Source organism: Bos grunniens, chromosome 19 (assembly GCF_055505025.1).
Source record: "Bos grunniens cultivar Pamir isolate PY7600 chromosome 19, Bosgru_T2T1.0, whole genome shotgun sequence".
NCBI classification, from domain to species: Eukaryota; Metazoa; Chordata; class Mammalia; order Artiodactyla; family Bovidae; genus Bos; species Bos grunniens.
In genome coordinates, this window is record NC_141183.1 from 8,757,469 (window position 1) to 8,775,218 (window position 17,750).

The following is a 17,750-nucleotide window of genomic DNA, read 5'->3' on the forward strand; positions in this document are numbered from 1 at the left end:
TTGTTGAGAATGAGAAAAGACATTTGAGATTATAAATTTTAAACAGTGGGCAAATTTCATAAGCATCCTCCCAATTCAGAAAGCTAATATTATTTTTTTTTTTTATTAATCAACTACTTGTCCTGTCTCTCCAAAGTAATTTATTTCCCTATATTTTTTGGCTGAACACTGCTTGATCACTTCTTTATATGATGACTGTGTAATATGGTTTTTTACTGAGAGACTAGAAAGATAATTCATCTCTTAGTTAATCAAAATTTAGGAACTTCCCTGGTTGAGCGGGGAGGGTCCAGTAATTAAGACTCTGCCCTGCCATTACAGGGGACACGGGTTTAATCCCTGGTTGGGGAACTAAGATCCTGCATACTGTGCAGTGTGGCCAAATAATTTTTTTTTTTTTAATTTTTACTTTTGGTTGTTGGGATGTGTGAAAAAGGGTACCTTAACTCAGAGCTTGTGGCACCTGCTGCAATTTTTCATCCTATAAACACAAGAATTCTGATAAATTCCGTTTTCATGTGATTCCCATCCAGAAAGAAAGAGACAAGTACAGGGCATTTGTAACCGTACGTGGTTTGCACGTGTGCTAAGTTGCTTCAGTCATCTCTGACTGTTTACGACCCCATGGACTGTAGCCCACCAGGCTCCTCTGTCCATGGGGATACTCCATGCAAGAATACTAGAGTGGGTTGCCGTGCCTTCCTCCAGGGGATCTTCCCTACCCAGGGATCAAACCTGAGTCTCTTATGTCTCCCACATTGGCAGGCAGGTTCTTCCCACTTGGGAAGCCACGACTTTATGTGGTACATTATTACATTTTTTTCTGACCAGAGATACTTTCTGTTTTGAGTTGAAGAGAATTGGATTCTCTGCTTACAACGTTATATTTGGTGACTGGAATAATTTCCCACAGATCAGCCTCTGGCTAGGTCTTCCCTGGTGGCTCCATCATTAAGAATCTGCCTGCATTGCAGGAGACCAGGGTTCAATCCCTGGATCGGAAAGATCCTCTAGAGACGGAAATGGCAACCCACTCCAGTATTCTTGTCTGGGAAATCCCAAGGACAGGGGAGCCTGGTGAACGATAGTTCATGAGATCACAAGAGTCAAACACGACTTAGCGACCAAACCACCTCTGGCTCCATATGCTTCAGGTCTTGCTCTCCCACACTGCCCACATTTTTCTGGCAACAGGTACTGCAGGACACATTCATATCTTTTTGTCCATTTATTTTATTATAATTTTTTTAACTTTTAATTTTGTATTGGGGTATAGCCAATTAACAATGTTGCAACAGGTTTAGATGAACAGCGAAGGGACTCAGCCATATACCTGCATCCATTCTTCCCCAAACTCCCCTCCCATCCAGACTGCCACAGAACACTGAGGAGAGTTCCACGGGCTCTACAGTAGGTCCCTGTTAGTATCCATTTTAAATACAGCAGACACATTCCTATCTTATTCCTTCAGATTTTGCACAGTAGATTTGGGAAAGTAAGTAGGAGTATTCCTGGCCTTAACATGGGGGTGACGAGCAGTCACTTAACTATGCACGGAAATAACTGTAAACCTTGTAAATAAAGCCCACTGAGAGCCGAACTGTTCTCCCAATTCTGCTTTTCACCAGCAGGAGCCCCCGAAGGCCAGCCACTGGAGAAAGGACAGGGGGCAGGAACTCTGAGCAGGAGAAAGCAATCGTAGCTGACTGGGGTTAAAATTTATTCCATTTTGCAAATTTTGCAAAAACACTTGACTGTGTGAACGTATTTCTATGGCCCTTGTCAAGTACCTTGAAGTGGGATGTACCTGAACTAAGGACCCTGGTGTTTGATGTTTCTTAGCTTCTTGGAGACAATCAGAGATCAGCAGGGGAGAAGTCATTACTCCCCGTCCACCCTCCATCAAAGGATCAGAGGGAGGAAGGCGTGTTATCAGAGTCCAGGGATCAGGGTTACCTGATGGAAGGCTGGACGAAGGTGAACCTGCCCGAAGGTGAACCTGCCCGGCTGGAGCTGCAGCTGCAGAGCAGACAAAATCTGCTGTTGGAGAAACCTTCCAAGGGAAAGATCTACCCTGGTTCTCCCTGACTCTCACCTTCCAGTCTCCTCCTATAGGTGGAATCCTGCCAAAAGGCTGTAGACCTGGGGACCCAGAGACCTCAGCCTGCAGAGGTCAACTCCTCTGCCACTGAAGAGAGCCTGGGAAGGGAGAAGGATGAGGGGTACATTTCTGCTTTAAATTATCTGTTGTTTAGCTGAAATTCAGACTTAGCTGTCGTGCTTTTGTGTTGTTTTGGCCGTGCCCCTCAGCTTGTGGGATCTTAGTTTCTGACCAGGGATTGAACCCATATCCTTGGCAGCAAAAGCATGGAGTTCTAACTACTGGACCACCAGGAATTCCCAAGTATCGTGTATTTTGGATGGCAGGGTCTTTTATGTGAATGGGACCCAGAGTGCAGACTCCCAGGGCTGGTGAACCCTCAAGGGAAGGGCCCCGTGCGTTCTTGGTCAGCACTGATGTCACGTGATGAACTTGGCCTCTAGCGGTGATGACCCAGGCCCTCTGCGGGCACTTCCTCGGCCTGTGGTATCCGTGTTGCCTCCCCGCTGGGCCGGGAGCGCCACCAAGAGGGTGGCCAGCTCACTGTTGGTCACGGCTGTGTCCCCATCTCCTTACACAGTGCCTGGTACGGAGGAGATGCTCACCAATATTTTCATGAGTCTACATTTTGTAGGGGTGGAAACCGAGGCTTAGAAAGACTAAAAACTTACCTGACGATGCAGTGAGAGCTGGAGGCAGATTTGCACCCTGGTGTCGCTTACTCTCCCCTGGGTGTGGCTCTGCCTGGCCCCACCCTAGCCGTCAGCATCAAGGGCTAGGCCCCCTTTGGGCTGGGGCTTTGCAGCTGGGTGGGCTGTGGGCCAGGAGCACTCCCTCCACTTGAAAAGGGGAATGGCAGGTCAGGGCAGAAGTCAGAGAAGGGACTAGAACCTGTGGCTTTGAGACCCCAAGCTTTGCTGAAAACGGAACTTTCTGCAGTTTTTTAGTCTTATGCCGGAGCAGGTCAGCAAGGCTGAATCCTTGAGGTTCCTTTTAATCCGCAGCCCCAGCTGCCAGCCTGGAGGGAGGAGGAAGGCTGCCCTGCTCACCTGTTGAGTGCACACCTCAGTGGGCAGCAAAGGCGAAGGGCAGAAGAGGGAGAAGAGGAAGGAGGCTTATCTCCTTATCTCAGGTTCCTCTGAAGATAAGCCTGGAATGGGACTCTTCACTGCCAGCTGAAGCCCTTGGCTTTGATCCAGACAGCTCTTCACAGCCTCTGTGAGCACAGGAACCTCAGGGGGAGGGGAAGACTGTGGTGCTGGGGCAGCCGGAGTGGCAGGAGGCTCCTGGCCAAGGTCCAAATGACTTTGTCCTTTCCGGAGGGACTCGTGTGATTCTTAAGAAAAAATTGAGTATTGATTCCTTTCCGCAGATAATCTCCTGTCGTTACTGAAGATGGGTGTTTGTGCTCGAGTGTGCACGGTGCTCCTTCCTGCAAAGCTCCCTTTTGAGAAAATGGTGGCTTTCTGGCTGGGAAGGGCTGCCCGGTCCCATGCGTTGCTGGCACTAGAGCAAAGGATGTGTGTGTGCGTGTGGCCACGTCACCCTCCCCCGGGGACAGCCTGATTCCTGCTCTGCCCCCTCCTTGGCTTAAGATGTCTGGGGTGTGTGAGACCCCAGAGGGGTTGAGGACGGCCACCCCGATCATGGGTGGGACAGTGGCTCTGCGACCCCAATAGGAGATGATGGTGCCTGAAGTCCCCTGTCACTAATATAATAATAATACACTGGGCTTCCCTGATGGCTCAGTGGTAAAGAACCCGTCTGCCAATGCAGGAGACGTGAGTTCGATCCCTGGGTCAGCAGGATCCCCTGGAGGAGGAAATGACAACCCACTCCAGTATTCTTGCCTGGAAAATTCCATGGACAGAAGAGCCTGGTGGGCTACAGTCCATGGGGTCGCAAAAGACTCAGACACGACTCAGCAACTAAACAATAATACACTAGCTCCAGAGTCTGTTTAGATTCCCAGTGCACATTTAATCTAGCATTTTGCCAGATTCTCTCATAAAAATTTGGCTGAAAGGAAAAAATATAAGAGGTCTTCACAGTAACTGTGTTCTTCTCTCTCTTTTCCAGACTCCCCAAATTATATGCACAGGGAACGCCCATGAGATAGGCATCCAGGCCCCTAGACTTGGGGGGCCAGCACTGGTCTGCCCAGTTGAGGGGCACCTGGCTGGTCTATGGTGAAGGGTCAGGGAGAATGCAGGGCTGTTTACCTGGGCGTGGGCTCTGCCATCAGGCTGCAGTAATGGCTCTCCACCCCATGGTAGTTTTACAAGGCAATGCTCCCCAGAGCACCCCAGCTATCCTCCCCCTGCCCCTGGCCACCTCGATCATGGGTGGGACAGTGGCTCAGCCCCTTTCTCTCGAGGACCAAGGAGCCCCATCTCCGTGTCTGGCCACCTTTCCTGATTGAAATGCTGCGTTTTCATTCACTCTGGGACACGGACCAGCAGTGAGTCCTGTCCCTACTCACAGCTTCCTCCTATCTTTTGCTTCATCTGATCTGAAGTGTTTCTTTTTTTTTTAATTAATTTATTTTTTGTCTGTGCTGTGTGGCATATGGGATCCTAGGTTCCCTGTCAGCAACTGAACCCACGCTCCCTGCAACGGAAGCGCAGATTCTTAACCAGTAGACCACCAGGGAAGTCCCAGAAGTGTATTTTAATCTTGTGGCCTCCACGTGTGAAACCTGACTAGTGTTCGTCACTGGCCTATAGCTCGTGAACACTTGGGAAGTGGCCTTGGCCCTGCCTAGGTGAGCACAGGTGCCAGATGGGGAGTTTCGGGGGGCAGAGGGGCAAGTATGGGGTCTCAGTGGGATTCACAGCCCCCAAATCGTCACTGTTTTCTCTGGATCACAGACCCTGTCCTGGCTTCCTCTAATGAGCAGTCCATCCTAGAGGCTGGGAGGGCTGTCAGCTTCCCTTAGTTGGCAGGGAATCCAATAGGACTCCTGGTAGCTCTTCTTGGGGTAGCAGCACCCTGGCTGCAACGTGCAAGGTGTGTGGGTTATAACTTGAAAGTGAAAGTCGCTCAGTCGTGTTCGACTCTTTGTGACCCGATGGACTATACAGTCCGTGGAATTCTCCAGGCCAGAATACTGGAGTGGGTAGCCGTTCCCTTCTCCATGGTTATAACTTACATTTTGTTTAAATGCATAAGCACAGGGCAGCCAGCGGTTGTGAATGTCCGACTGTAAATCCCTGGGTCCAGGCTGGTGTATGTATGTGGCTGTCGTATAATATGGTGGTTTAGTCCCTGAGTTGTGTCTGACTCTGCGACCCCGTGGATCATAGCCCTCTAGGCTGCTCTGTGCATGGGATTCTCCAGGCAAGAATACTGGAGTGGGTTGCCATTTCCTTCTCTAGTCATATTATATATATATATATATATTTTTAAACAGGGCTGCAGCCAAGCCTCTTTTCTTTTTTAAAAAATATTTGTTTGGCTGCTTTCTGTCTTAGTTGCAGCACGCGAGATCTTCGGTCTTTGTTGAGACGAATGGGATCTAGCTCCTTGACCAGGGATCGAACTTGTGTTCCCTGTATTGGGAGGTGGATTTTTAACCACTGGACCACCAGAAGGGTCCCAATAATTATTATAATAATAATTTATATTAGTATATCATTGATATCCTAAAAATGATATTATCTGTTGAGTGTTTATTTTGTGGCAGGCACTGTGCTAAGTGCCTGCAACATGTGGCCTCATTTAATCTTAGTCGCCTGTGAGTAATCCCCATTTCTGTCCCCATTCTGCAGATGGGAAAGCTGAGGCTTGGAAAGGGGAGGTCATTTCTGGGATCCACAGTGAGTGCCTGGCGAGGTCTGGATTCAAGCCCTGTTCATCTGGCTGCAGGCTTTCCTGCCTCCCTCAAATAATTTGGTTTGGGATGATGCCAGAGAGCTGAACTTCAAATCATCTCCCCTCTTTCCGAGTATGTTTTATTTTAAAATCGCATAAAAAGCACCCTGTTCTCCCCTGGAGAGAGCCATTCGATGTCTTGGAGGCTTTTCCGGCTACCTGTTCGCCGGTCTCGGACACAGACCTGAGGAGTTAGGTCCGAGGAACTGAATTTCAGCTGCTGTAGGTTTGGGGTTTCTTCCAGGGCTCTGGTGGAGGTGGCCCCAGGCTCGGGAACCTTGGGTGGCTGCCTCCCCTTCTTTTTTAAGGGAGCAGGCCTGGCATCTTCTCTGTGCCAGGGGCTGCCTGGCACCAGCCGTACATTTCGGGAAATCTGAAAAATAAACTGTAAATAAAACCATAACTCCACCCAAGACATCTGAGACATGGGCTGTCTTCCTTATTAACATGGCTCTATCCCCACTGTGGGTTTGGTTCTTGGGGGTCAGATGCCTGGGGTTGGGGTTTAACCTGAATGGACCCTTTTGTCTCTCTCTCTTTTTTTAAAATCTTTGTCCGGGAGGGTGGGCGTCCAGCTGGCATGGGGGGAGGTGCAGCCGGAAGTGACTCGACCCACAGGAATGTGGGGTCTGGTCTTTCTCCATTCCACACCACGCTGTCTCCGTATCGAGGATTCACTGGGCTTGTGGGCTCAGCTGTCGCTCTCAGCCCAGACAGCTGACTTCCAAGCAGCTCATTGTGTGTGTGTGTATGTTGGGGGTGGTGGTGGGACAGATGTTGAGAATTCTCCTGTGTCACTGAATGCAGTGCAGCTCCCCGTTAGGGTATGGAGGAGGTCGCAGCCATCACGGAGACGAGGCTGGAGCTGGCACCAGGGGTGCGCATGCTCACTCTTCTGTCCTCTCAGCAGCCTTGGGGGCAGCGCCTGCCTCCACCTCGCTCTCCCCCCAGCTCTTGAATCAGAGCCACTCCAGGTTTGCCCTCTCCTCCCCGCATTCTGGGAGCCGGATGCCGACACCTCATGCCCCCACAGGTCAGAGCCTGTGCTCCATCCAGCCTGTCTGGCGGGGCCAGCCTGGAATCACCATTTGCCTTTATCACTCAGCAGGGTGATTCGCCTTTATCACTTTTCATCAGTGTCACATGGGTGCCCATGGAAGGATGCTCCCATCTCTGCTGTGTGAGGCCAGCAGTAGTCAAAGTTCCTCAGAACAACAGTTCTAGTAGGAGAGAGGGAGGGAGTGATGAGGAATTGGCTCATGCAGTTACCATCTGCCTTCTGCAAGTTGGACACCTAGGGAGGCCACTGGTGGATTCAGTCTAAGTCTGAGGACTGAGAACCCAGGGGAGGCGATGCTAGTCCTGGGGCAGGAGGAGACCAGGGCTGCAGCTCAGGCAGTCGGGCAGAGAGAGAATTCTCCTTCCCTCTGCCTTTTGTTCTGTTCAGGCCCTCTCGGGACTGGAGGATGCCCGCCCGCACTGGGAGATGATCTGCTTCTCCCAGACCACCAGGCACATGTTCATCTCATCCAGAAACACCCTCACAGACAAGGCCAGAAATAGTGTTTAGCCAAATATCTGGGCACCCTGGGATCCGATTAAAAATGACACATACAGTCAACCATAGTGGTCTCTGTTATGGCTGGGGTGGGGCCAGGGGCTTTGTAGGAGTTTTGACAGCTTCAGGGCTTCTGACCCTCACTTCCCTCATCTATGAAATGGGGTGGTGGCACCTGCCTCATGGGCCTGTCACACTGAGTGAGTAGGAGAATGGACCTAAAGCCCATGGTTGTCATGGAGCCTTGGCGCTGGAAGTGGCTGTGGGAGCCCAGTGTCCACCTGGCCCTCCTTCAAGGACCCTCCAGTCCTCATCTCCTCAAAGCCTTACCAGTCACCCTAGCTCCCAGTGCTCACCACTCTCGGGAACTGCAAGTCAAGTGCGTCTCTTGCAGTGTTGTTTACATGGGGAGTGTGTGTGTGTGTGTGTGTGTGTGTGTGTGTGTGTGTCTGTGTCTGTCTTAGTCATTCAGTTGTGTCTGACTCTTTGCGACCTCATGGACTGCTTGCCAGGCTCTTCCGTCCATGGGATTCTTCAGACAAGAATACTGGAGTGGGTTGCCATTCCTTTCTCCAGGGGATCTTCCCAACCCAGGGATTAAACCCAGGTCTCCCACATTGCAGGCAGATTCTTTACCATCTGAGCCACCAGGGAAGCCCATTTACATGGTAGGTGAGTTCAGCTCAACCTGGGGCCGTCTTGGGGTCTTCCCCAGCCTTGAAGGAGGCCAGGGCTTAGTGGCAGGTATTTGCCAACACCAGGCCCTGAAAGACAGCCCTCTTCCCATCTTGTTGTCAGCTGTTGAGTCATCCTGCAGACCTGACGACTGTCTGCGTCCCTGGGGCTGGACAGGAAGACCAAGCCTGCAGGCTGCCCTGCTCAGGGCTCTGGAAACTTTCAAAACAAAGCTGACTGCATTCACTCCTGGTCGGTCATAGTTTAGAAGTGGGCTTGTGCAGTAAGTGATGAATGAATGAATGAGTCTCTCTGGCAGACTGCAGGGGAGGAGCTGGCATGTCTGACTCTAGCAATCTGGGTGCGTGTCAGACGGTGGAGGCTGCAGGCAGGTGTCCGGGTCCAGCCTGGGCCCGTCCTGGGCTGCAGGTGCTTCTCCAGCGTGTGTTGTTGTCCGCGGGGAAGGCTTCTGCTGGGCTTGCCCTGGTCGCCCAGACAGCAGACCCCAGGGCACCATGACCTTGGCAGCAGTAGGACAGCCACCTGCCTCCCCGTCTTAGAGACCTCTCGAGTTTGGTCGGCTTAGCACCTCAGCAAATCTGCTCGAGTTGGGACTTGCCTGCCTTGAGCCTCCCCAGGGATCAAGCGCTGGGCCGAGGAGCGTGTGCAGGGAGGCAGGAGGCCGACTTCACCCGGAGCTCTGTTCTGGCTCCCTCCTGGGGGGCGGGGAGGGACGAGAACAGCTCGCCCCCAACTCTGCCCAGTCCAGCCCGGCTTACCTCGTGTTGCAGACCCAGGACAGGGAAACCCCAGTTCCCAACAAGGTAGACGCAGGTTGCACCGGAGCCGGCGTGTGCCTGACCCGTGCCAGCACCTGTTCATCCTGCAGACAGTCCTGGCAGCCGGCACCCTGGAGCCCAGCCCAGGTTTTGGAGTTCGATGGACTTCACTTTGTTCTGGGCTCAATTCCTCATAGCTGTGTAGCCTCAGACAAGTGACGCAACCCCACTGAGACTTGGTTATCTCGTCTGCAAAATGGGGTAATAAGGGTCGGGTGGGAAAATGTGCATCAAGGGTTTGACCCAGTGCCTGGTCCGCATCCAGACGGTGGAAGCTATTCCTGCAGGTGGCCGCTGGGGCCAGGTGTTACCTGGGAGGACCTCTGGCCCCACAAGGAGTGGGTTTCTGGTTCTGAACCCCCTGACAGGAGCCAAGGTGAGGATATGCCCAGTGTTAACCTTCCTCTGGTGGCCTTGGGTGACCTTTGCCCTCTGCCCCTGTCTTTAGGAGTCACACGGACCTCCAGCGGCCGTCTCCGGAAGCTTGGTGACCCAACTGGCCCGGGTAAGTGGCTAGTTCAGCCTTGGCCCACTTGGTTCCTCTGGGGTCAGGAGTTACTGTTCACAGGCTCTGAAGAGACTCTGCCAACCATGACCCGGCCTGGGCCAAGGGGTGGGGATGGAGGGGGTGGAGGGGGTACGGGCCTCCACCTCTCAACCTTGGTGCCCCCGCCGAGTCTGTGTGACTTCTCCCCTCTGGGTGTCTCTGGCCTCCCAGACCTGAGCCCTGGTGTAGTCATCACAGGAACTGACCATACATCTTTGTGGTCACGTCCACTGGCCGGGCCCAGGGGCTGAGCTCCATTCATGGCCTCTTGTCAGAGGACACTGGGGCCCAGGGATGAAGGGACTTGCCCCCCTTGGAGATGACAGGGGTGTGCTGGGGACCTGCTGGGTGCCAGACCCAGGTTGGACGGGCAGAGGGAGAAGGAGGGGTTGTCCCACCGAAGCCCACCCCCCCCGAGCCCACGCCCCCACCTTCTTGATCACAGAATTTTTTGTGTTGGTGGAAATATTTTATATCTGCATCATCCAGGACCGTGGCCACTGGCCACACGTGACTGTGGAGCACCTGAACTGTACGTTGTCTGTTTTATTCATTCATCTGCATAGAATTTAACTAATTTTATTTTGTATTAATTCCCACTTCGAATCGTCATGTGGCTGGTGGCTATGAAATTAGACAATTCCAGACCAGGCCGGCTCTTTGGGACCCCAGAATTCTGAACCCAGATGTTCCTGGGCCCACTTCAGGGGCTAGCCCAACCTCTCCCCAAGTCCGCCCTCTGGAGGTGACCCCTGCCAGTGGGCTGGGTACCGCTAGGCTTGAGTGGTGGCCGAGGATGGATCTTTGCAGGGAGTGGGGTCAGGGGTGGGACTTGAGGTGCCAAGGGACGTGCAGGCTGGCCTCCACACGAGTGTGTGGGAGGGACAGGAAGGGTGACGCAGGCAGGAGGCCTCTGGTCGGGGAATGAATCACGTCCGCAGTTAAGGGGAGGCTCCGCCCCCTGCAGACATGGGCCGCTAACCCCTGGGCTGCCCAGATGCCGCTCTGTTCCTGGGACCTTTCTTGGAGCTCTTCGCCTCTGCCGCCGTCTGCCTCTCCATCTCCCTTCGTCTCAGAGCTGGAGGAGGCCCATGCGCTCCAGGAGCGAGGTCTCCGCAGGCTAGCTCCCTGGGCTGGGTGGACACAGTCTGCTCCTGGCTCTTACTTCCCTGTGCCCAAGGCGGCCAGTTCTGTGCCATCAGCACTTGGCAGCCATGACCGCAGCTCCACTTGGAAGCCTAAGGCATAATTTGCCCAAGCCCGAAGCTGCAAGCCGTGATCTGGGTTTCACACGGAGCCGCCTGCTGACACACGGAATCCTGTCTCTGGGGGCCTCTGCGGGCTCCGGCCCAGACACCCTTCCCTCATCTTCCCTGCTCTTGGCTCCAGTCCCAGCCCCCCTGCGGCTAAGACCTGGGTCTAGGCGGGGTTCTCTCCTGGACCCCCAGCCTCTCAACACCCCAGTCCAGCTGACCTCACAAGAACCCCCATTTGGAGCTTGCCACCCCCTCCTCTCCTCTGTCCCTCCCTCTGCCTGATCCCCTGTGTCTGGACCCCACACCCATCTCCTCCCCAGAAGGCCAAGGGCCTTCTTTGTGATGCCCCTTTATTTTAGGTTTTCACGAGACGGGTAGGGATGGCTGTTTCTGGCATGAGCCACATAGCCCATCAGCTTAGACTACCCACGGGTAACTGTATGGCCAGCTCACTCACTTTATGTCCTTTTTGTAAAAAAAAATAGAATAGTTGGACATATTAAAAAATGTGAAGGGGACTTCCCTCGTGGTCCAGTGTTTAAGACTCCATACTCCCAACTCGGGGGGCCTGGGTTCGGTCCCTGGTCAGGGAACTAGACCCCACATGCCATAGTATGTGCCAGAGACACAGACCTGGCACAGCCAAATAAATAAATACGTGATAAATATGGTTTTTAAAATGTGAAGAATATAATGACACCTGTACACCCAGATCCCGCTTAAGAAATAAAGTGTTACAGGTGCAGCCCCAGCGCTTGGGTGACCCTCGTCCCCAGTGAGGTGAGCACCCACCTGAATTCAGAATGGCTTGCTGCCGGGTGTGTCTGTACCGTGTGCTGCGTCTGCAGCCGACGCTCCGTCTGCTCCTGACACTGGCAGCGTCGAATCACGGGTGCGAGGGGCGCTGGCTGCTGCCTTTTGCTTTTTCACGAGATGGGACGACCTTGAGGTTTGCCCACTTACCCACAGAGCTCTGTGTAGCTCTTGTGCTGTGCTGTGCGTAGTCGCTCAGTCGTGTCCGACTCTTTGCGACCCCACGGACTATAGCCCGCCAGGCTCCTCTGTCCATGGCGATTCTCCAGGCAAGAATACTGGAGTCGGCTGCCATGTCCTCCTTCAGGGAATCTTCCCAACCCAGGGATCGGACCCAGGTCTCCCACATTGCGGGCAGATTCTTTACTGTTTGAGCCACCATGGAAGCCCAAGAATACTGGAGTGGGTGGCCTATCCCTTCTCCAGGGGATCTTCCCGACCTAGGAATCAAACCGGGGTCTCCTGCATTACAGGTGGGTTCTTTACCAGCTGAGCTACCAGTGTATCTCTTAAGTTTGTTTATTTGACCGCGGGTGGGTAGTGCCCCCGTGTGGGGAGGGCGAGTTTTCTACCCCTTGGCCAGATACTAGGGGTCCATGGAAGGTTTCTTCTGTTGCAGACACCGCTGGACACATTCTCCTGGGTCCCACGCATGTGTGTTCCCCTGGGCAAGTCGCCTGGGCTCTGGGGATGCTTGCCCTGGGTCCTTGCAAGTGGCTTCCACTCTGCTCTCCCTTTCTGTGCCCTGAGTAGCCACCCTGAGCGGCCGCCTCCCAGACCTGCCGAACTTTGCCCCGATTCCCACGGTACCCACGGCATTTCCCTTCTGTCTGTTTCCTCACCTCCATTGCCCGGCCCATGCTGGTCTGTCCCCTGGCTGGGATCCCTGGGGCCTTCTCCTTCTGCCCTGACATCTGGTGTGTGGCTGGGTCCTGCTTTTCCTCCTTCAAGTGCTGCTGGGGGTGGTGGCCTCGTCCCCTGACCCGCCCTCGTCCCTTCTGTCGTGGGTTCAACAGTGCCAACCACCCCCGATTCATATTCACTTAGAACCTCAGAAAGCGACTTTATTTGGACATAGGGCTTTTAGAGGTTCAGGGCCTAGAGATGGGGTAATAGAGGAGTAGGGTGGCCCTAAATCCAATGACTGGGCTCCTTATAAGAAGAGAGACACAGACGCACAGGAAGGAGGCCACGTGAAGACAGAGGCAGAGATGGGAGCTTTGCGGTCACACGCCATGGGATGTCTGGGGCCACGGGAAGACGGACGAGGGAAGAATTTTTTCCCAGAGCCCCTGGAGGGATCACGGCCCTGCTGACACCTTGTTTGGCCTTCTGTCTCTAGAACTGTGAGAGAATTAATTTCTGCTATTTTTAAGCCACCCGGTATGTGGTGATTCGTTAAAGCGGCTGCAGGAAGCTAGCGCCCCTTCCCTCTGAGATCGAGAGTGGTCTCCACCCACCCACGCAAGGCACTCTCTAAAATGCCACTGTCTGGGCTGTGTCTCTGTCCTTATAGGGGGTGCCCAGCGTGAGCTCCCGGCTGGTGTCCCTGCGGCCCCCTCCCCGCCCCGGCTCACACACCCCTTCCTGCGGGGAAGGGCCCCGCCCCTGTCACTCAGCTGCACTGCCTGCCTGCTATCCCCCCACGCCACCCCCACCATGGACAGTATGGGGGTGTATGGCTCATTGCCCACCCTTTCTCCAGGGCAGTACAGAAGGCCCCCCTCCCCGTCACCAAGGGAGGGGGCGTGTCCTTTGCAGGCGGCGGCGGGGGGGCTGGTCCAGGAAGAGACCTGGCCAGAGTCTTGACCACTTTTCACCAGACACCTGGGCCCCCACAGGGATCCCCAGCTGCTGTCCCCCGCCCCCTTTGCTGACACCCTCTCCTTCATTTCTCATGTCTCAGCCTCGCCATCCACCTGGGCACGCGAGCAAACGTCTCAGTGTCGTCCTTGACCTCCGTGTCTCAGTTAGGCCTCCATGTCTCCCCTTATCCCCACCCTTTCTCCCCACCCTTTCTCTCCTCCCTGTCTGGTCCGCATCCGGGGGGCTTTACTAAGTTCCACCTGTGTGCCGGGGCTTGCGCAATGGGCTCCACGCACGGGATTCCTTAAAACAGATCTGGGCCTGGTCCTCTGACTGAGAGAACCTTAGTTTCCCTTGTCCCCACAGAGTAAAGGTGCGTGTGTGCTAAGTCGCTTCAGTCGTATCTGATTCTTTGTGACCCCATGGACTGTAGCCCGCCAGGTTCCTCTGTCCACGGGATTCTTCAGGCATGAACCCTGGAGTGGGTTGCCATGCCCTCCTGCAGGGGATCTTTCCGACCCAGGGATCAAACCCGCGTCTCTCACATCTCCAGCGTTGGCAGGGAGGTTCTTTACCACTAGCACCGCCTGGTAAACCTAGCCTAATGCCCCCAGTCCTGCTGGCCTCCCCACTGTCCAGCCTCTCCCCTCCCTACCCTGAGGGGTCACAGCTCTGGAAGCTATCTCTTTCTAGGGTGATTTGGTCATTTGACCCAGCCTGTCCATCCTGTTAGCAGGTGGGCAGCGGGCATTGCTCTGTCCTCCCATCCCATAGGGCTGGGTGCTCTTACAGCACTTGGCAGGCAGGCAGTAAATGTTGCCGAATTGAACTTGATAGGAGAAGCTGGGTGGGGGGTGGGGGAGTGTGATTGGCCAAAAAAACATATTTAAAATAGAAACATCAGGCTTCTTTTACCTTGGCTGAGAAGTAGCTTTTCTCTTTGTTTGCTTATGGGGGAGAGGCTTATGGAAAATGCCAGGTCTCCAGAGAGGCGACGGAGGAGAGGCAGACCCTGCCCGACAGGGCAGCCTGTAGGCACAGTAGCTATTTTCATTTAAAGCATTTATTTAACACAAATTAAAAACTCAGTTCCTCAGTAGCATGGGCCACGCTGTAGGCCCTCGTCAGCCACACGTGGCTGCCATATTGAACGCGACAGAGACCGTGGCATCTACATCAGCACAGAAAGTTCTCTGGGGTAGGGCTGGTCTGGATTAATCTACACACCCGATCCTCAAATCCCTTGTTCCTCCTGGGAGCCTTTATTGGGTGCCATGAGCAGGCAGAATGTTGGGATTTCCAGCGGGAAGTGAAAGACACCAGGCCTTTGGGGGAGTTTTGGTGTGTTCTGCAGACGTAGGGGCCTTGGGACAGATTCTCCTGAGGACTCTAGTCCCCACGCTCTTGGATTCCCCCTTGCTCTGCACAGGGAGCTGGGGGCCTTCAGGAATACAGCGCCAGCTCCCGGCTCCAGCAGGATGGGATGGATGGCTGAGCGCGAGGGCTGTTAGTGGTGGAATTTGGCCCCGTCTGGGCCGTCTCTCTCCCTTGTCTAGATTTCCTTCCACGCTGACCTGGAAGAACTCCCAAAGCAACAGGCCAGCCCAGGCTGTTTGCACCAGTAAACCCTGCAGCAGTCCCCAGGGCAGAGAGTAGCTGGATCGTATTTATTTAGGAACGGCCGAAACTTGAGGCACCATAAAAAGTGGAGAGAAGATTCCGGAGAGGAATGCGGCCGGCCCCAGGCCCGGAATTCATCGTCTTGCTCTGGGAGGCTGCAGGCGGCCAGACTGGGGCCGGCCCTGGAGGGTCTCGGCCGGCTGCCCACTCTGCTGGCAGGTACAGTAGCCATGACTGCAGGACGGTCAGTGGGAGGGGGCCGGAGGGATGGAGCTTCTTTATTTTTAACTAAGGAAAGCGCACTTCAGTGGTTGAATCGAAGGATGAGCAGGAAATGAAGGGAAAAGTCTGTTTTTAAAGTGAGCGGTTGGTATCCCCCACTTTGTTGGTGTTTAGTCGCTTAGTCGTGTCCAACCCTTTTGCGACCCCATGGATTGCAGCCCACCAGGATCCTCTGTCCCTGGGATCTCCCAGGCAAGAATACTAGAGTGGGTTGCCATTTCCTTCTCTAGGGCACTTCCCGACCCAGGGATCGAACCCGCGTCTCCTGCACTGGCAGGCCGTTTCTTTGCCACTGAGGCAGCAGGGAAGCCCTGCGTCTCCCATAGGTAGGAGGCAATTATGGAGGATTCTCGAAGAAGGTACCTGCTTGAGGGGTGGGAGAGGTGAGAGGTGGCAGGAAATCTGAGCCCAGAGCCTCAGAGAGTGTCCTTTCAGCTAGAATCCTCTCCTCCCACCTCCTCACAGGCCCCTCCCCAGAATGGGCCCCAGGAACAAGAATGTGCCCGTCTTGTGGACCCCCTTCCTGAGGCCCCTGCTGCCCGTGTCAGAGTTACCTGGAGCGCCTGCCCCCTTTTCACGGCTGGGTCAGCCCAGGCCTCCTGGACTGTGTTGGGAGTTCAGGGCTCACTGGGATCGCCTCTTACTCCTGTGTCCCCTCCAGCTGGGTGCGGGGGCTTCGTGGAAGGGGACTTAGTGTTGTCTTCACAGATAAAACAGGCCTCACTCTTCCTCTTTACCTGCCCTGGGCCCCTCTCCGATGATGGTGACATCAAAAAGAAGGTGGCAGGGAGTATGCAGGTCACAGGGGCAGGTCTGCGGAGGTCAAGGGTAGAGATACTGCCTTTAGAACTGTCTGGAAGGGGCTGCTGGGCAACCCCATCCGGGCAGGCACAGGTGGCTGGGAGCAGGGACTCATTGACTGGCATAGGGGAGGTCCCCAAAGTTGTGGCCTGGGGTTGGGGGGGCGCCCTCCCTCCCCGGGACAGCAGGCGTCAGTTGATTTGGAGAAGTGCTGGTTTCAAACGCTGACCCCCTCACTGGGACTGCTCACTGGTTTACTGCGCTCATGTGCTTGGTGAATCTAAGACCAGGACAAAGTTTTTCAGAACCACAGAGCTCCCTCCGTGTTCTGCTGGAGGGAGGAGTCATTTGGGGAGCCCTGACCTGGCCAGTCGCCCCGAGTGGCCGATGCTGGGAACGAGGCCAGGACTCAGTAAACAGTGGGGGTCGGCTGCCCCTTCTCCCCTGCCTGGCCTCACGCTGCCTCTGCGCCCGGCCTCTGCACGGCTCGTAACTAACACAGCCCTGTCGGAGCCAATCGGTGCGGCCAGGTTTTCGGTTTCAAATCATCCCCTGCTTGGGCCAGCATGCTTGGAGTTTTAGGCATGACTGGGGACTGGACGTTGAGCCAGATTATGCCGGGGCGGGGAGTGGGGCGGGAAGCGAGGGTCAAAGCTGCGCTCAGCAGCTGCACTGACCGCAGCAGCAAAATCTACGGCGTGTGCAACTGACGCCTGCAGGAAGTGGCCAGGTTTCCCGAGGCCATGACTGCGCTCCTCGTCCTGGCCCAGCCATCTGCCCACCACCCCCGCCAGCTGGCAAACTCGGGGAGATAGTGAAGGACAGAGGAGACCCCATGGACTGGTCTGCCGCCTCGTGGGGCTTCCTGGCCCTGCTCGCTGCAGTGGGGATTGGAGTCACACAGCCCCCTGTCTTAAAGGGGTTTCTTTTTAAATCCGTTTTCTGTAGTTCCTAAGTGTAATGAGCATATAGTACATGTATAATCAGAAAAAAACAAAAACAGTTTTTTTCAGAATCGGAAAAGAGGTGAAGTAAGCGCATCTAAAAACCCTGCATGATTCCCATTGTTCTAGCTCGGTTGTCGGTGGTTGGTTTATTGTAATGCGTTAGAATGAAATACATTCACCAGAGAGCATTGCCCAGGGAGCCATGGCTCTTTTGTCCGTCTGTGGTACTTGTTTGAATCTCCTGTGGCTGCTGTAAATAACAAATTACCAGTAACTTGGGGGGCTGAAACCAGCAGAAATGTCTTCTCTCATAGTTCTGGAAGCCGGAAGCCTGAAACCCAGGTCTCAGCAAGGCCCAGGTCCCTCCAAAGACTCCAGGGGAGAAGCTGTTTTTGTCTCTTCCAGCTTCTGGGGCTGCCGGCCTTTCTTGGCTTGTGGCTGCATCCCTCTGGTTTTCAAGGCCACCATCTCTGCATCTCTGATTGCTCTGTTTGAGCATCCCCTTCTGTGTGTGTGTGAGATCTCCCTCTGTCCCCTTCTTAAATACACATGATGGCATTTAGGACACCCCTCCCTCCCCACCAGTGATTCAGAATAGTCTCCCATCTCAAGTTTAGTTCAGTTCAGTCGCT

General features: G+C 54.3%; 1 protein-coding gene across 3 annotated transcripts in view; it reads left to right on the forward strand.

The window, feature by feature from the left end:
• Window positions 1-17,750, forward strand: part of SEPTIN9 (septin 9) — a 179,209-nt gene that overhangs the window by 10,685 nt on the left and 150,774 nt on the right. The window contains exon 2 of one of the 3 annotated variants that reach the window (XM_086355265.1): window positions 9,495-9,551. The exons of 1 other annotated variant lie outside the window; for it this stretch is intronic. In XM_086355265.1, the coding sequence (XP_086211391.1) occupies window positions 9,495-9,551 (57 nt within the window). Of the gene's footprint in view, window positions 1-9,494; window positions 9,552-15,024; window positions 15,308-17,750 lie in introns of those variants that run through there. One more of the 3 variants, XM_086355274.1, reaches the window with a different exon arrangement.